At 39.7% G+C, this 20,381-nt stretch overlaps 1 protein-coding gene and 1 long non-coding RNA gene across 3 annotated transcripts in view; one reads left to right on the plus strand and one right to left on the minus strand.

Annotated features, from left to right (window-relative positions):
- The window catches only part of RORB (RAR related orphan receptor B), a 392,263-nt gene that overhangs the window by 174,953 nt on the left and 196,929 nt on the right, over positions 1 to 20,381 (plus strand). For both annotated transcript variants that reach the window (XM_060610056.3, XM_060610057.3), the window contains exon 3: positions 18,340 to 19,613. In XM_060610056.3, the coding sequence (XP_060466039.1) occupies positions 19,607 to 19,613 (7 nt within the window). In that variant the 5' untranslated portion in view covers positions 18,340 to 19,606. The remainder of the gene's footprint in view (positions 1 to 18,339; positions 19,614 to 20,381) is intronic.
- LOC132663618 (uncharacterized) lies at positions 6,943 to 18,789 on the minus strand. Its single transcript, XR_009603169.3, has 3 exons — positions 18,679 to 18,789; positions 18,136 to 18,253; positions 6,943 to 7,064 (listed from the first exon to the last, which is right to left on the minus strand). It is a non-coding gene; the product is annotated as an uncharacterized LOC132663618 (long non-coding RNA).

Here is a 20,381-nt window from a genome sequence, read left to right on the forward strand (position 1 = left end):
GATTGGTTCAGAGATGGGAACTTGTCCAAGTCAAAATTATTGAGACACGGTGAGACTCCCACATTGTCCCTCTGGGCTTGACTCTTAACAGTAACAACACGTGGAGTACCACAGCCAATTAATAATCAGAAAGGCAAGATATGAAGAAAATGATAACATTTACTGAGGCACAGAAAAGAAGACTTACATTTTTGGAGCAATATACCATATTCCCATCTTCCCAGGAAAACTCAGTATCATAAAGATATCAATTCTCACTAAAGTAATTTACAAATGTAATGCAATCTTAAACCAAATTTGTCTGGAACTTAAGATCTTCGATTGAACTCAACAAGACGTTTCTTATGGAACTTGATAATTTCCATAAGAAAACTCATCTGTACAAAAAACACGTTCAAGACTGTCATTTAAAAAAAAAAAGAACAATAATGAGAGGTATATGCTCTCCAGATAGGAAATATGTCTTAAAATTATAGTAATTAAAACAGAGGGAATTGACAGAAAGTTCAATTAAACAGAATAGAGTCAAGAAACAGGGATGCCTGGGTGGCTCAGTTGTTAAGCATCTAACTCTTGATTTCAGCTCAGGTCATGATCTCATCATTCATGAGAACAAGCCCCACATTCTCTCTCCCTCTCTCTCTCTGTCCCTCTCCCACTCATGCTCTCTCTCTCTCTCTTTCAAATAAATGTTAAAAAAAGAAAATTTAAATTTAAAAATTAAAAAAAAAAGACCCATTTATGTAATAGAAATTATAGTAAATATTGTGTATCAGTCCACTAGAGAAAGGACTGGATTTGTTTTGTTGCTATTTCTGTTTCAGGTTTTGGGTTTTTTGGGAGGATGGAGCAGGGCTAATATATATGAAGAAGGGCTAATACTATTCCGAGAAGTATTTTAAGTATTTTTCATCTGAAGAATTCATTTCATCCATCCTATAATCCTATGAGGTAGGTAAAAGTGTTATCCACATTGTGTGATGCTAAAAGTGAGGCCCAAAGAGTCAAGTAATACAGAAGTACAAGCAAATAGCAGAGCTGGAAAATGGACTCAAGCATTCTGACTCTATTACACCAAGTAGGTAAAGATAAGTTAGGTTCCTACCTACAGCATACCAAAAAATAGAGTTCCTGTTTTGCAATCAACCTACAGCCAAACTATAAAATATTTAAATAAAACGGGAGAATATTCTTATAATCATTTGGGAGAGGGTAAGGAAAAACTTTATTAAAAAACACAAAACCCAGAAGCTGAAAGGAAAATATTTTTTAAGTCATTACATAAAAATAAAATCTCTTAGAAGAAAAAAGACACCATAAAACATCAGAAGAGAAGCTCCAGACAGAAGGGTTCGTAACTTAACACGTTTACAACAAAGGACTGATATCCATGCCGTATAAAACGGCCTCTGTAGCTCATCAAGAAAATGATAAAAATAATACACAGAACAATTCCTAAGGGCCCATCAACATGTGGAAAGGTCTTCAACATCAGCATTGATCAGAAAATTAAAACAACAGTGGGTACAAAGTGCTAAATGGGAAAATGGGCTCTCAGTTGGTGAGGATAAGGGAAAATGAATGTTCAGTACACCATTGTACAATCAAAATTGGAAAGGGACATTTTGGAGTTTGACCATACCCACCAAAATGTCAAAATGTTAAATCTTATACCTAGCAATTCTTTTGACATGGGAATAAAGAGCAATTTGTAGAATATTTTACATGTATATATACATATATAATATGTGTGTATACATAATATGTGTGCATATACCTGTGTATGTATATATGTATATGTGCATATACACACAGAGGGACACATGTATGTATATGTATATGCAAAAGAAAAACTAAAAACGTGGGTATGAACATAAGGTGAGGTGTTTTCTAATAAATGCACTCGTATTCTAGCAGCAGCCCCCGCTAGTGAAAAGAGAGGATTGTGGAGGAGGGGAGAAGGGATTGTCATTTTTACACCATACACTTTGTATTATTTGAATTTTTCATAATGCATATGTGTTTATGTATCACTTTGTGTTATTTCATGTTTTAAAGAATCAATCTTGGTTATTTAAGAAAATGTCAAAACTAGGTTCTCCTATTTGCAAATATAACTGTATTTCACAGTTTTGCCACTTGCTCTCTCAGTTTGTTTTCTCTGAAACTATTTACATAATCCAGACAGAGAGGGAATGTGATGTTTTGGCCATATTTGCAGTGGTCCACTCGGGCAGAATACTGTGGAGTAAGGTCACATCGAGCCCAAGTTGTGAATAGTCAGAGGTTTTTTTCACATCTTTTCTCTGCAACCCTTTGTATTATTCTGGTATCTCTAGTGCTGTCCCTCCAGTTTCCAAGGCGTAGCTGTGGGTGCCAAGCCAGCTCCTAGCAACACCAAGTCCGGGTAGATAGTGCCAGGCCAGTTCTTGCTGCCAAGGGCCACTTCCCTCTCTCCCAGGGAAGACCATTAGCTGGCGTGCTGCACCTTTTACCCTCTGCCTCCCCTTTGTTCTTGACGTAACGCTGGTGGGGGAGAAAATATCTGGAGGTCTTCAGGGAAAAAGCAAGAGGACAAGGCCTTATTCTGTAAGTGTCTGAGGAACCAATAGGAGACAGCTGTGTCCCTGATGGAATCATGAAGGCATCGTACCAGCCTACTTACATATGGCTTCTTATAGTGTAAAACAGAAACAGCAGCAAAACTCTCCATTTAATTCATCTAAATTAAACTGGTCTTTCTGTGATTCCCAGACTCCATCCTTACTTATGTAAAGCTCCAAGTGGAAATTCAGGGAGATGTCCTTCAAGAAAGGGAAAGGATAAATAAACTGTGGTACATCTAGACAATGAAATATTATTCACTGCCTAAAAAAAAGGTACCAAGCCATGAAAAGAAATGGAGGAAACTTAAATGCATATCACTAAAGGAAAGAAGCCAATCAGAAAAAGGCTACGTACTGTTAGGATTTCAATTCTATGACATGCTGGAAAAGACAAAACTATGGAGACAGTAAAAGGATCAGTGGTTTCCAGGGTTAGGGGTGGGAAGAGGGAGGGAAAGATGGATAGGTGGCTTGCAGGGGACTTTTAGAGTAGTGAAATCACAACTCTGTATGCCACATGTATATACGTGTCAGTATACACGTGTCAGAACCCCCAGAGTATACATCACAAAGAGTGAACCCCAATGTAAAGTACGGATTTTATTTAATAATAATGTATTAATATTGCTTCGTTAGTTGTAAAACAAAACAAAACTACCACCCTAATGCAAGATGCTATTAAAAGGAAAAACTCTTCTGGCAGTGGAGTGTAGGGGCATATGGACACCCTTCTTTCTGCTCAATTTTCCTGTAAGCCTCAAACTGCTATAAAAAAATAAAGCATTAAAAATGAAATTTGGAGGCATCTGGGTGGCGCATTCAGTTGACTATCCTACTCTTGATTTCAGCTCTGGTCGTGATCCCAGGGTCATGGGATTGAGCCTGAGTCGGGCTCCACTCTTAACGTGGAGTCTGCTTGAGATTCTCTCTCTCTCTCTCTCTCTCTCTCTGCTCCTCTCCCCTCCTCGAACTCTCTCTCTGTCAAATAAAAAATAAAATAAAATAATAATAAAATTTTGACATGATTCACAAAATGTGATTCACAAAAAATTTATTGATAAATTCTAGCTTTGTTTTTTATTGCGTTTGCTAAACTTTTTGGTTATAGAGTATTACAAATTTTCCACGTAAATTTTAAAGCAAAATTTCCAGGCTTATGTCTATCTTAGAATATTTTATAGAAGCATTCCTATTTAAGTAAATATTGGATTTTTAACCATTTCTATTGTCTTTGTAACACAATGTACTCAAGGTTTGAGCTCTGTTGAAATGTACTGGTGACTGAAATGTCAGATTTTACTTAATCTGTATTCAATGAATTTTTAAATGAATGAAAAACCTACCTGTAAACATAGTAGTAGCTTCACAATGTCTGCTTTTTATTTTTTTCAATTTTTTGAATGTTTATTTTTGGGAGAGAGAGAGTGTGGGGGAGGGGCAGAGAGAGAGGGAGACACAGAATCTGAAGCAGGCTCCAGGCTCCAAGCTGTCAGCACAGATCCCAACGTGGGGCTCGAAGCCATGAACCGTGAGATCATGACCTGAGCCGAAGTCAGACACAACCGACAGAGCCACCCAGGTGCCCCCACAACGTCTGCTTTTTTAAAAATAATTCCTTTTTTCCTTGAGTTTCATCTCAGTCATTTATAACTATATCATCCAGATTTTCCTACCACATCCTTGTCCTTGCAGGCACTGTGCTTGCTTACCCATCACTGTCCACAGGATCAAAACCTGCTTGCCTTTTCCTTAGACTTTCTGATGCTTCCATAGAGCTGATGTAAGGACCTACTAATGCCCAGAAGAGGTGGTCTCACAAGATGAAGAGGTTGATGAGGTTGATGAAGATGATGAGGTTGGTCTCACACGTGCGGCCAACTTGCTAAAGACCTAGTATCTCAACATTTAAATGGAATAAACCTTGAATAACCAGAAAAAACACACACACACACACACACACAATAATTGACTCAACAGACAGGTATATAAGACATACTCTTGTTGATTGAAGGCAACTATGAAAAATTAATAGCTTAGAGCTCCTCATTGATACTTAAAAAAAAATCACAAGTATTAAGGCAGGTGAATATGGTTGGTTTTGTATACTTAATTTTGAGCTCAGGGGGCTTGAAGGTCAAATATTGATTTGACTTCCTAACTATGGGAAGATGCCGGGCCTTTTTATTATCACCACTTCTGGGTCTTCAGGTTCTCCGGTTCCTTTCAGCCAGTAGGTGGTTGTTGAACCATTCCTGACTCCAGCACTGCGACCTCTGCTGGACACTAATATTCTCCCTTCTCCAAATCTGTTAGGACAGGAAAGGAATGCGGTTTGCCCCATGGAGTGGGGCAGAAACCACAGGCTTGTCTGTTGCTTTGAATGCCTCCACTTACCTATTTCATTTAAATTCCACCACTGTCTCCAGAAGCAAGAATAGCAAATACGGGATCTAAGCAACACTCTACAATCATTTATCAGCTTAACTTGAGTTTAAATACATGACATACACCAGCCTTCTCTGGGGACATGCTTACACATGTATTTCAAATATGACATGACTAATTATTTTCATACTTTTCTGCTTTGATTACATAACTCTTTGAGACTTTTGACCAGCAAAAATTCATTTTTTTCAAAGCCCTGTTCCCCTTTTTCCTGTACTGTAAGTGTAACAATCCTATACAGTGGGGAAAAAATGATTCACTTGGATGTATTATACCTTTTTTCAACTTCCTGGCATTTGGAAGGAACTTTTTCTCCCTCTTTAAAGATAATAGCTGTCTCATAGCACTAATTTCATTAAACTTAAGTAATTTCCAAATTAACAATATTAACTTTACCAATTTTTTTTTTATCATAAAACATCTTAGTTAATGGCTATGGATGTACTTTGCAGGAAAGAGAAACAAAGTCCCTTCTGAAACGTTTATCTGGAGAGTGTAAATTTTGCCCTGTATTACTGGTTTCATATTTGGATGTTGTAGATTAGCCTGAGCCGAAATGTGCATCACTCTTTTTTCCCCCATAGAGCATAGTGGTTAAAGATAGGGACAGATAGTTTAGGGGTACCATGGTGACAACACCCTTGGGACTGAATTGCCAAAAAATACAAACAAATAAACAAACCCTCAGGCACTATTCAGGAAACAAGACAACCAATTCCAGTCCTAAGTAATCAACTGCCCTTACCAGAAGCCAGTAAGTGGGTCCAAACAAAGAAAGCTTCCACTGTCTACACCTCTTTTTTCCTTACCCCTTCTTCCTTTTCTGCTCTCCATCATATGTCCCAGCCCAGTGTTTGTCTTCATTCATCACAGAATGACTAATCTGAAACATGTGCCACTAAATATATAATACACTTGAGTTATCACTGTATTCAAGACATGATGTGCCTTCCCCATTCCTCTCAAGGCTTTTGAAACCCCTGAATTCACATCCTTCTCTCATATTTTATTCCCTTCTCCCACCTTTATTCCCATGTTTCTCTCTCTCTGTCTTCTATGTCCTGGCTGTTAGGTTGAGGAGAATTTACATTCAAATAAAACATAAAATTTCTTTCTCCAGATTTTCATACCAGCTGACTGGGATTGTAAGTGCCCCACTGGAGAGGCCTGATATACTTACTTAGAGTTTTTAAAAAGCATGCTGATTTCATACCTTTCCTCCCAGTGTCCTCCAGAGAGGAGGACGGACTATTCGGAATTGGTTTGGATTGATAAAGTACTTTGCCCTTATTTAAAGAGCTCATCTTGCATCAACCTCTCTTTTCATTCACTAAACATATTCTGCAGCCCTCCTCATCTGAGAGAATTGGGCCTCCCTTGTCTGCTTTGATCCAGAAAATGATGCTTTCATTAACACAAACATCTCCCGATCTCTGCCAGTGCATTTTAGATTTTCAAATTATGTATGTGCATCATTTATCAAAATGCCGTCAGTCTCCAGGTCTGCCAGGCATTCAAACTGGGCAATCCCATGGCATGTATGTATGTGAATTCATTCTAAGGGAAGTTGCATGGTGATTATAATCTCGGTCCCTAAAGTAGCTGCAGTTAGCTGTATATTCTTCATTTTAAGGAAAGAAATGTGGTGTTAAGTACCAAGGATGAAATCTCAGAACATCTTAAGCAAAATGCAGATTCCCATCTATTTTCTGTTTTCCCAATAGAAAGATGAAAGCATTCTGTATTGAGAAACGGTCTGACTTCGGTGAATGAGTTGAAAAGAGAGTAGTGTTTTTAGTGATATTATAGACATGCAGCAGTCTGCCAGTAACAGTTTTGATATTTGAGAACTGGAAACATACAGGAAGTTCTTTAATCTTAATGGAGAATCCCTGGGTCATTTGGTCCACATACCTGCCTGTCAACGTTTTTTGGGTTTTGTTTTGTTTTTTTTTTAATTCAAATCTTCAAAATTGCCTTCACTTCTGTTTTCTTTATCCATTTCAACCTTCACTGAAACACAGAAAGATACAGACCACCATAAAAATTAGCATTTAGACCACCATTTAGACATTAGCCTATGTAACTATAGACTGTGTCTATAACTTCAATAAAAAATTCTGGTAAATACATAAAAACTAACAGATGACCATGATATTGAAATTGTCCCTATGGATTAAAATACTAATGTATTCATATGTTCAAGGAAATAAGTGAACTAGGTGAAGGGGATTAAGAGCACACTTATCATGAGCACTGAGTAACGTATAGAACTCTTGAGTCACTGTATCATACACCTGAAACCAGCGTAACACTGTGTGTTAACTATACTGGAATTAAAATCTAAAACAATAGATGACAGGATGGAGGATTTTACCAGATAATAGGAACCTATAAAAAATAATCAAATAGAAATTCTAGGACTGAAAAATGGAATAATTGAAACAAAGACCGAATAGACTTAACAACAAACTGAAAGATACAGCTAAGGAAAGCATCGGTGAGCTACAAGTTAGGTGAATATAAAATAACCTGATGGAAGCCTGGAGAACAAAAGGATAGAAACGACACAGTGAGGGGGAAAGTGATATATGGGGCAAAATGAAAGCATACATATACATACACGCATACACGCCATACATAATGCACACATATAATGCCATCTCCCTCCAGAAGAAGACAGAGGAAATGGGGCCAGGGCAACATTGAAGAGAAAATGTCAAGAACTTTCCAATTGATAAAAGATACCAAGCCATAAGTTCAAAAAGTGTTTTAAACTCCAGACAGGGCAACTGAAAAGAAAACCACATCTACGCACATCACAGTAAAACAACTAACGACCAAAGAGAAAGAGAAAATCCCAAAATTGAGACCAAAAAGGAAGATACATCATTTTCAAAGGAGCAACCATAATGCTGAGAAGTGACTCTTCAACAGAGAAGATGTAAGACGGGAGACAATGGAATGATATGAGCAGAGTGGGGAAAAAAGAAAGAAATCCAGCAACCAGTAAAAAACCCATCTTTCAAAAGTGAAGCAGCATAAACATTTCCAGATAACCAAAAACCAAGTGTGTTCAGCAGCAGCAGCAGCGGACATGAAAGGGAATGCTAAAAGTAGTTCTTCAAGCAGAAGGGAAATGATCCACAAGAGAAACACAAAAATGCAGAAAAAAAATTACATGACTCAATTTGGGGCCAATCCGAAGGAATACTGATGATGCAAAATAATAATCACAATATTAATAATATTTTATGGGGTTTAAAATATATGTAGAACTAAGATACATGACAACAATAACACTAACGGCACTAATGGGATACGGAAGGTTAGCAGAGTTCAACGTGTTAAAGTCTTAGCATTGACCGCAGTGTGGTAAAAGTACTCATTTATATTTGTTCTAATAATCCAAGGACACATGTTTAATCTCTAGGAGGATTACCAAAAGAATAGTAACGATGTGGAACCAGCAAACCAATGGGAGAAAAATAAATGGAATACTCCAAAATTGATCAATTCAGACTAAGAAAGGAGAAAAAAAAAAAGCAGGGTCACAAAGCATTTGGGGAAAAGGAAATGGAAAACAACTGATAAAATTATAAACTAGTTTATATTTGTGCTTTTGTTGATTGTTTACAAGTAACTGGGAACTGTGATAGACAGGCAACGTCTAATTGACCTGAATTGAAAACTTTGCTGTCGCTAACTCATTAAACAGATTTTCCACAAGCAAGTCATAAAATCATAAATAGTTGATGATTTTTGCATGATCATGATGTGCTAAGCACTATGTTAGCATATCTCCTTTTATCCTTTTGAGTTCATTAGTCCTGTTTAAATATTTTTAAGCGCATTTTAAGCATGTTAACTACCAGCTCACATTGAAAATAGCAGATCTGGAATGGAAAACAATTTATGTTTTTTTTTTTTGAGGGGGGGGTTGTTGTTTTGTTTCATTTTACTCCAGAACTGATATACTTAATCATCACGATATATATCGTCTTAAAAAGAAAAACTTAATATCGCATGTATTTTTAAATGTGCCCATAATGAGACATGAAAACATCTTAGCAAATGTATAGACCAAGTTTTCAAAAAGAAAACAAAAAGCATTACTTACATCACTTAAGTTTTATTTTTTTAATGTTTATTTGTCTTGAGAAAGAGAGAGAGAGGGCGCATGAGCTGTCTCTATATTCCTGCCTCATCAATTCAAGCTATGTCCATTGCCTACCTACATGAAGATCAGGTTCTCAGAATTTGTCTTTCTACCTCCATTTTTGTCCCTTAACCTATATATTTTCCAATTGGCAGCTAGAGAGAACTTTAATCAACAGAAAACTTTAAAAAACACAGAGCCCAACGTGGGGTTGGACTCACCAACCATGAGATCATGATCTGAACCCAAATCAAGAGTCCGACACTAAACTGACTGAGCCACCCAGGTGCCCCTACATTGCTTAAATTTTGACAATCAGTCCAAATTATTGATTATTGAACAAACTTCTATTAAGCATGGGCTAGGTGTTAGCCATCATACTAGGTCTTGATGATACAATACAAAATAACAGAGATGTGGTCCTTGCCTCGTAGGGCAAATAATAATATTAATTATAAATTAATTCATTCCCTTCATTAGATAATAACAAGACAAAAGTAAATAATCATAAATTATGATCTGATCACAAAAAAGATGCTCTGAAAAAGCATTATGAATGAGTGCTCTCTTAGATAGTATGATGAGGGACGATTTTCTCTGAAAACATAACCTTTAAGCCAGCAGACGCTTACAATTAGGGCAACTATATTACGTATTGCTCAGACTGGAATACTTTTGAGAATGAAACGGGGCACTTCTAATAATTATTCAGGGCGTCAGTGCAAACCAGAATGTCTTCACCCTCTTTGTAAGCCCTGATAAGGTTATTTTTAAGTGCAATAGAAAGAGACTCTAATGTTTTTTGCAAGGGGTTATCTACTATATGACTTACATTTTTTAATGTTCTGTCTAGCTGCCAGTTGGAAAATATATAGATTAAGGGGCAAAAATGGAGGTAGAGAGACAAATTCTGAGAACCTGGTACCCATCTAGGTAGGTGAGGGACAGTAGCTTGAATTGATGGGGCAGGAATATAGAGAAAAATAGCCAATTCAAGATAAATTTTGCAGTGTATCAGCAGCTAAGATGAAGCCATTCGAAACCTTCCATTTGCATCTAGTTCATAACAAACAAGAAAGTATCTTAAAGTTTGTCAGATGATCTTGGAAAGGGACTTTTCAGTAGCATTAACAAATACAAACACAAAGGAGAAATGTTCATCTATAGCAAAAACAATCAGGAAAAAAATCTAAATTAAGCAGCTCCCCTTTCTTCTCTACCAACCCCTGTTTTGAGATTTTTTTATCCAATTCTTATAATGTATAAGTGTGTATGCATTTTTATAAAAACAACTACTTGTTTCTACAGCAGTATTTTTCCAGTCTGCTGTGTGTATTTTCACTTTCTTTGGGGGGCCTTTTGCCATTCAAAATATTCACCTTTTTACTTTGTACATAGGGACATACATCTAACTTTTTATTTTCATAGGGACTGGGTTTACTACTTTGGAAAAGTTTGCCCCTATCCACATTATATAAATATACACAAAAATATAATTTTATTATTTTGGGCTTTTACTTATATATTTTTTTTTTAAATTTTTTTTTTTCCAACGTTTTTTATTTATTTTTGGGACAGAGAGAGACAGAGCATGAACGGGGGAGGGGCAGAGAGAGAGGGAGACACAGAATCGGAAACAGGCTCCAGGCTCCGAGCCATCAGCCCAGAGCCTGACGCGGGGCTCGAACTCACAGACCGCGAGATCGTGACCTGGCTGAAGTCGGACGCTTAACCGACTGCGCCACCCAGGCGCCCCACTTATATATTTCATTAAATTCTCTAATCATCTGAAATGTACTCTTGTATGTGATATGATATAGAAATCTGGCACTGCCCATGATATTAAAATGCATATTTTCTAACCTGAACCTAAAAACCATTTTGATTTTTATATAAAGTTCTCACAGTCTTAAATCATTTATGTATGCTCTGATACTTACCTACTTTTGTGATAATATATATATATTTTAATTTTTTTAATGTTTATTCACTTTTGAGAGACAGAGAGAGACAGAGTGAAAGTGGGGGAAGGGCAGAGAGAGAGGGAGACACAGAATCTGAAACAGGCTCCAGGCTCTGAGCTGTCAGCAGAGAGCCCCACGTGGGGCTTAAACTCATGAACTGCGAGATCATGACCTGAGCCGGACGCTTAACCGCCTGAGCCACCTCGGTGCCCCAACAATATATTTTATTTTTATTGGAATGATTTTCAAGTAAGTTTTGGTAAGGGAAGTCCCCTGTACTAATCTCCTTTTTTTCTACTTTGGTTGTCTTGAAAAAATCTTTTTTTATCACACACACACACACACGCACACGCACGCACACACATTTACCTCTTGTAAATAAACAGTACAAAATATATGGCACAAAAAATGTTATAGTCTTCACTCTCCCTCTAATTCTTCAGGTTACTCTCTATTAAAATGTTAGTGTAGGGGCTCCTGGGTGGCTCAGTTGGTTAAGCATCCGACTTAGACTCAGGTCATGATCTCACGGTTTGTCAGTTCGAGCCCAACATCGGGCTCTGTGCTGACAGCTCAGAGCCTGGAGCCTGCTTCGGATTCTGTGTCTCCCTCTGTCTCTGCCCCTCCCTTGCTCATTCTCTAGCTCTCAAAAATAAACAAATGTTAAAAAAAATTTTTTTTAATGTTAGTGTATTTTCTGGTTTTTTGGCTAAGCATTATTATACATTTAAATTCATTCTGAACCAGCCTTATTTTTTGAAGTAATTTCATTAGCTATTCACAGGCATTTATTCTTCTAAAGAAACATTAAACTATTTTAATCTAATTTTATAAAATAAAGCATAACTCATCTTTTGCTATGTAGTGTCTGGAACATACTGGCAGCCAGTAGTTAGTTTGTGCCTTTGATGTTTTTTCAATCAGCCTGTTTTGGTAGAGCTTGTATGTTTGCAACAAAAGGAGGTCCACTCAATCTAGCTTATGTAAATGGAGATTTGTTATATTTAAGTCTTCAAGGGTCATGATAAAAAATTGGGAGTTTACCAAAATATAACAGGACAAGCACTAAACTGAGACAAAAGTTTCACTAATGATCCAACTGTCAAGTTGAACTAAATCATTTAACAAGCAGTTTCTAGAACACCAGGTGCTGGATACCAAAATGAAAATGACAGAGTTACTGTCCTTAAGATGCTCACTGCACTTGTTGTGATGAGCACTGGGTGATGTATGGAACTGTTGAATCACTGTATTGTATACGTGAAACTAATATTACACTGTATATTAACTAACTGGAATTTAATAAAAACTTTAGTTTTTTAATTTTTTTTTAAATTTTTTTTTAACATTTATTTATTTTTGAGACAGAGACAGAGCATGAACGGGGGAGGGTCAGAGAGAGAGGGAGACACAGAATCTGAAACAGGCTCCAGGCTCCGAGCGGTCAGCACAGAGCCCGACGCGGGGCTTGAACTCACGGACCGCGAGATCATGACCTGGGCCGAAGTCGGCCGCTCAACCGACTGAGCCACCCAGGCGCCCCTAAATTTTTTAATGTTTATTTATTTTTGAGAGAGAGAGAGAGGGAGAGACAGAGTGAGAGCGGTAGAGGGGCAGAGAGAGAGACGCACAGAATCAAATGCAGGCTCTAAGCTCTAAGCTGTCAGTACAGAGCCCAACGCGGGGCTCAAACTCATGAACCCGAGATCATGACCTGAGCCAAAGTTGGAGGCTTAACCAAATGAGCCACCTTGGTACTCCTTAAATAAAAACTTAAAAAAAAAGATACTCACTGTATAATGGGGAAACTGGGATGCAGAAATAATGTGACTTGCATGGGATTGCACAGGTAAATTAATTGCTGGCACCTAGACTTTAATATTTTCCCTCTACCCATGCTTTCAAATCCCATTAACTCTACAATGTTGCTTGGTCTTTATCTATCCATTCTGTTTCTTGACTTTGGTCTCAGAAGAAAAGGTGCTGTTACCAAAGCTAACCTATGACCACTGATCTCATTTGTTCAGACTCTCTTTTTATATTTAAAATTACCATTTTGTTCAGTCCCAGATTTATATAGAAGGAAAGAAGTGTGTGTGTGTGTGTGTGTGTGTGTGTAGAGAGAGAGAGAGAGAGAGAGAACTTGATCTACCCTCTTTTCAGCTAATGGTCCACCCTTCTCCCATCCCCCAAACAACTAGAAAGGATAATCCAAACTTTTCCCTTCATTCATCCATGACTTAATAGCTCTTTAGTCCTCTGTCCTGAAGGTTTCCTGGGAATCACTAATAACTTCCTAATCAGCAAACCCAATGGCCCTTGAGTTCTCTGCATATTTGACATTGTTGATCATTCCTTCTTTCTTGAAACTCTTCCCTACTTTGGCTTCTCTGATACAATACCAACATACTCCACCGTCACCCATCCATCCTCTTATTCATTGGCTTATCCTCCACCTACTACCCCTTAAAAAGAGACATTTTGTTTCTTCTCATGTTATTTTGCTTCTGCTTAATGGTTTTGAGGATCTTAAAAATCTTTATTTTCACCTCTTAACAATTTCCAAAACTTCAGTTCTACCTACCCAACCATCTGTTAGATATTGTCATCAATATACACAAAAACTGAAAATTAATCTCAACATTTTCCTCTATTCAGTCAAGAACCTACTCTTCCTTCCTTCCTTATTTCTATTGATGGCATATTCATTCTACCAGCTTCCTAATTATGAAGCTGTGGTTTGACTTCTTTCTCATCTTAACCAACGCACTGCCCACAAGCACCACCATATCATCATGAACTAGACTTTATAGCTTTTGCCTTTCAAAACATGTCCAACCTTTCCCCTCATCCTTTTTTTTCATTTTTACTGGTGCCATTTTAATTTTTGTTATGTCTTTGTTTATTTTTAAGAGAGGGGGACAGAGGGCAAGCGGAGGAGGGGCAGAGCGAGAGGGAGACACAGACTCCAAAGCAGGCTCCAGGCTCTGAGCTATAAGCACAGAGCCCCACATGGGCTGTAAGATCATGACCTGAACCGAAGTCGGACACTTAACCAACTGAGCCACCCAGGAGCCCCTTACTGCTACCATTTTAATTCAGCCCCATACTATGTATGACCTGAAATATTTATTACAAAAGTATTTCCTAGACTCCGTGATGGACCTGAATCAGGCATAATAATTTTTTCACAGTATTCTTTGATCTCTAAAGTCACTGTTCTTTATTTAATGGCATTTAGCAAATAACTAGCTTCAGTCATGGAGTGTGTAGATAGCTGTACTGTGCAACGGACAAGAGTCCAAATGTCCACAAGTGCATTTGGAGCATGTACTATTTGCCAGGAAAAATGCTAGATTCTGGGAATTTAGCACTGAAAACAATAAAATGGAACTTACATTTTAGAGACTGTATCTGGGTTTGAATCGTGGATCCAACATTTTTAGATTTGTGATCTTAGACAAGTTACTTGACTTTTCTAAGCCTTTCTTTAAAAAAAAAGGCAGGGGTTAGGGGAGTGAGATGTAATACACACCATGTAGGTTCTTTAAGGAAATAAAAATTAGAGAGGCTGATAGACTCTGTGGTTCATCCAATAAATGTTAGCTCTTTTTTTTTCCCTAATCTAATTTGCCATTTTCCTAAAGCTTACCGTACCTCCTATCCCACCTATTGGGGTTCATTTTGTTTTGGCCCATGCACTCTTTCCAATGTATTACATAAAGCACAAGATACACATTTTAAACATATTTTCTCTTATTGCATTCTGAAAAGTTATTGAATTTGCATTCATACTTAAAAACAAAGCAGAACTTGGAGTGCCTGGGCGGTTCAGTCGGTGAAGCATCTGACTCTTGACTTCAGCTCAGATCATGAGTTCAAGCCCCTCATCAGGCTCTGTGCCAACAGTGAGCAGCCTGCTTGGGATTCTCTCTCTCCTTCTCTCTGCCTCCCACCCCTGCTCACACACGTGCTCACACTCTGTCTCTCTCAAAAGTAAATAAACATTTTTTTAAATGAAGCAGAACTTTAAAAATTATGAAAACCCTCCATCTGAGAATAAAACAGAATGGAAACAAATATGAAAATAACTAGATTTTGCTTTCTTTTATAATTACGTAACCAAACCCAAACATCAGTGTTTCTTTTTTTTTTTCTTCCACAAATTAGGAGAGTTTAAAATGAAAAAAGAAAACTCTCATTTCTCTCTCTCTCTTTCCTCCCCTTCTCCTCCCCACTAGAAACTAAGAAAGAAGAGCTCTTATTTAGGTGTTTGCTATATTTCTGGTTCACATCCAGGGGACAAAAGAGTAGAAAGCATTCATTCAGCCAATAATTATCAAGCACCTATAAAGTACCCAGAACTCTTCCAAAGTCTTGGGAAATCCTGGCTCCTGTTCTCATGTTAGGAAGCACAGGTCTGCTGCAGCTGCTGGGGCAGTAGTAAGTGTCTCCACGTGAATACATTTAGAGTTGTGGAAGATATTAGAGCTAATCTAGACAGTTCTCAGCCCACTACAGAAATCTGTAAACCAGAGCATCTTTACCAAAGTTTTTCATTCAATCTTTGTTGGTTGCCTCCAGCAACAGTAAGCTCAGTACTTCACCTTTTCTATTTTTAATAGAAACATATATAAAGTTATCTTTTTTTCCTCGTTTTCCCAGTATTTAAGGTAGCTTTGTATCTCTGTCGTGACTTTCACAGCCACATAGCCCCCTAAACACCCAGTCTTTTAGTCATTCTAAATGTAATGCCATTATCAATATTGCCAATGTTCCTCCAAGATGCAGAGATATTTTAAGTAGAATCTATAGACTGGCCAGCTCAGAACGTGGTGAAGCATTACTTCCTATTTTGGTTGAAGCATTTGAGGATCGAAATAATCCTACATGCCGTGTTCACCCTAACTGGTTGGCTCATGACAAACCTTTGCCTCTGTCAGGATATTTCTTGTCGTTATTACTCTGTGGCCTTAGAGCTGAACCTGAGGGATGGTTGGTATGTTCAGAACACAGTTAGCAGGAACGTAAGTAAAATTGTATCTGTTCTTGAGATTAAGCACGGCGCTACGTGACCTACTGATTTTCATTTAAAATTATCACAATTTAGATAGCAGCTTCGAACATCTTTCAGGCCCAGAGCCAAAAGCAGAGCTTCAAGACTATAGGAAACCAAACAGTTCTACAATCATTCAAGTAATGACCGACGTTGCACTTCATCTGAGCAAGGACATTATATTAATGTATTATTATGCCAATCAAAATATGGATAGTTGCTAGCAGATAGGTTACAAAAACATCAGATTATATGTAACTATTTTATGACTTCTTGGAAAATGCTGATTTAAGTCCTGAATATTTATTTTACACAACTAGGTTCCATTCAGTTGACATAATTTGCAATTTATTAGAAATGCTCAAGAACTCAGTTTTTGAATTTTTAGGAAGATCCAAAATATCCCAGATCACCACAGTATAGCCAGTGATCAACATTTATTCCACTTTAAAAGAGAAATACTTTTGTAGCACCATATATAATATAATATAATATAATATAATATAATATAATATGTATAAATACATACACACGTATACATATATACATATATAATATGTATATATATACAGTTTTGAAAATGATATAACTTAAGTATTTCTAATTGACAATTTTTTTCAGAAGTATTCAGAAGGGATTAAAAACTATGTGATAGAGTTGTAAGCAAAATTATGCGTTGTTGTACCGACAAGACAAAAGTCACATAAAAATGTGTAGGAGGGGGACAGGCACTTATCATATATGTGTTGACTTTTTTTTAAGAATTACAGATATTGCAGCAGCAAAAGAAATTTAAGAATTCAATAAATGTTCAGAAATTTGAGACGAAGAAAGAGTTAAAATTCTTGAATTCTGAAATTTCTCTTTAATCAGAAATAGAAATCTAAAATAATGACAACAATAATAACTATAGTGTTTACAAAGACTTGGGAACTTTCACCATTCCTGTGTCTCTGCTAGAAGCACATAAAATTAAAATGATATAGTCACAATTTGTTTCTTGACTATTTTACATTCAGTAATTTTTAATGAAGCAACTAAATTAGGCATAACTTAGTGCAGCTTTAATGTAGTTACGATGAATATATTTTACTTGATTAAAAATGATAAAAACCAGGGAGCCTTAAATATTATCTTAAAAGATTAACTGCTGTGTCAATTACAAATCTAGGGGAAAGGTATTTATAAGGGAATAACTATTCTGAACAGTCACTTCCTTTTGTTCATTTCATTTAATTAAAGACTCAATCAACTTTCAGTCTTAATACTAAAATTTTTCTAGATTACACATTGGCTTGCAAATTGAAGAGCATATAGCAGGGCTAAGTCAGTTCAGCTCTAGGGAAGATTCAGCAAGTAATCTATTTTTTATATAAATGGGGGGGGGGCGAGTACAAACTACTTCGCAGTATAGGGTGGAGTAATTAACTACATAATTGCCAATTGTGCACCGCACTTTGTGTTACATGATGAAACCTGAATAAATACCAGTAAAGATCAAATTATTTGGGCACATGAATGATGATGAGGCCCGCTCTGCCAACAGGTAGACTAATGAATTGGAGCCTCAATGCCTAAGACCAAGTGGAAGAAGCCAATTTTTTCACCTCTGCCTTTGAGGGGACCAGTTAACCTACTGCAGCGGGAGGGAGTAGATGTGATCACCATATGTTTACTTTGTCCACTCAGGGGAAACTTGCAAAGGAACAGTTTTGAAATACGCACTGGATTTTTATCAAAAAACAAATAAATGGCAGTTTTCACCTAAGGAATACAAAATACTTACGTTTAATTGCCAGTCTCCAATAAATAGATAAGTGTCTTCTGGTAGCAAGTGGACTTAAAAGTCTTCCCTCCTAAATAGCCCTGCACCTCAATCAAATAAACAGCACCAGACAATCATACCTCTGGCCTCAGCCATTTCCCTTGCATCACTGAGGTGGCCACACTGTCCACTGAGGCTGTTATCCTTGAATAGGGTAGCCCAATGCCAGGAGGTCCTCCAAGTGCTAATAAAAATGTCCTTGACAGAAAGAAGATATTAAAATGTTTTTTAAACAATTTTTTTTAACAGACGAAATCTTAGTGTCTCGTGGGTTTTGCTTTTAGGATTCGGGACGGGAAGCATCTGAAAGACGATTTCAAAGGAAGCAGATGACACTTGCACGGGACTGCATTTTGGTCTATGCTCAAAGTGATGAAGTTGATGTGCATCATTCTGCCACTAACGCTGAAGCGTCCTGCTCCTGGAAACCCCCGCCAGAGATGCGGAGTTTACGGAGAGAGGACTCCGCGGAGCGCTGCCATAAATTCAAAACTAACTATCGGGGCAGACAATCGCTTCGAGAGAGGGACGGAACGTGGGACCCGGGGAGCCCCGCGCCCCTCGCCTGGAAAGGACTGGTCAAGCGCCTTCTTCCTCCTCCCCGAGTCGGAAGTGAATGTCACCTGCAGGTCTGCCCCACTCTCTGGGCGCTTCCCCCTCCTCTGCCCAGTTCGGACAGTCTCTAGTGACCGGTTTCAGCTCCGGCCGTCTTCGGGCTCCAGGCTGCAACCCCCCGCCCCGCTCCGGGAATCGCGTCCCCTCCCCCGTGGTCCCCGCCCCCTCCAAGCTCTGCCGGGCGCTGATTGGCGGCGGCGCTGACAGGAGGCGGGGCCTGGAAGTCCCGGCCAAGCCCGCCCTCGCGTATAAGCGCCTTCTCGGCTCTCTCTCTCTCCATCTCTCTCCTCTCTTTCTCTCTCGCTCCCTTCCTCCCTGTAACTGAACAGTGAAAATTCACTGGATCCGCTAACAGGCACAGATGTCATGTGAAAACGCACATGCTCTGCCATCCACACCGCCTTTCTTCCTTTTCTGTTTCCTTTTCTTCCCCCCCTTGCTCCTTCTCCTTCTTTGTAACTAACAAAACCACCACCAACTCCTCCTCCTGCCGCTGCTGCCCTTCCTCCTCCTCCTCAGTCCAAGTGATCACAAAAGAAATCTTCTGAGCCGGAGGCGGTGGCATTTTTAAAAAGCAAGCACATTAGAGAGAAAGGAAAAAAAAAAAAAAGAAAAAAAAAAAAAAAAACAAAAGCAAAACAAAACCCAGGCACCAGCCAGACAGCCCATTTTTTTTTCCACCCTTCCTGAAAACAAACAACCAAACAACCATCAAAACAGTCATCACCACCATCATCAAAACTGTTAACATAGCAGCGGCGGCGGCGGCAAACGTCACCCTCTGGCCACGGCGTCCGCCTAAAGGGATGGTTTTCTCGGCGGAGCAGCTCTTTGCCGACCACCTTCTTCACTCGTGCTGAGCAGGATTTTTGGGCTCTCCGGGGTTCGGGCTGGGAGCAGCTTCATGACTACGCGGAGCGGGAGAGCGGCCACACCATGCGAGGTAAGCGAGCCCGCGGACCCCGAGGCTCCCCGGGTCCGGCCAACTCCAGCCAGACGGGGAGATGGGGGAGGGGAGCGCACGCTGCCCGGGGGGAGGGGGGGGAGAGGTTCGCGGAGCGCAGTGCTCGAGCTCGCGTTCGCAGGTGGGCTACGAGCGGCCTGGGCGTAGAAAGTTGTGGGAAGGTGTTGATGCCTCTCGGGAGTTCTGGAGGGACGCAGGAGGGCGCTTTTTGGAGAGGGGAGCGACGCTAGTTGCGGTCTCCCCGTCCGCGAGTTGCACCGAGCCGTGTTTGCTTGTCACTCCCGGGTACGGAAGCGGACCCTGGGTGGAAGGAGAGCGGGAGCGGGCTGCCTCCCGGCAGAAGCGGCTAGAAGCGCCGGGCGCGCAGCGGTGGCCTGCCGGGGTGGGGCGCGCCGGGCGCACGGGCAGGCGGCGGGCCGGGAGCGCGCGGGCACGCAGACTCGGGCTTGCTAGGCCCACCGGCGTCCCGGCCCGCGAACGCGTCCCTTCGTGGGAGTGGTGGGCAGAGGGGCGGTGTCCCGGGACTGGACGCGGATTCCGGGATCGTCCCCTGTGCGGGTTCTCTTGCGCCGGCGCTACGCCCAGGCCAGGTCCTCGCGCGGAGCCCGTGCGGTCCAGGGACGAGCGCCACCCCGAAAAAAGTTGTGCGGAGAAAGTTCCAGAGGATAGGAGAGCCCGCGCTCCCCGCGTCAGAGAAGGTTCTTTTGTCGAAGGGCCGCTGCGGGAGGCGGTGCCGGGTGAGCCCTC

The sequence above is a fragment of the Panthera onca genome, chromosome D4 (assembly GCF_046562875.1).
Source record: "Panthera onca isolate mPanOnc1 chromosome D4, mPanOnc1 haplotype 2, whole genome shotgun sequence".
Lineage (NCBI taxonomy): Eukaryota > Metazoa > Chordata > Mammalia > Carnivora > Felidae > Panthera > Panthera onca.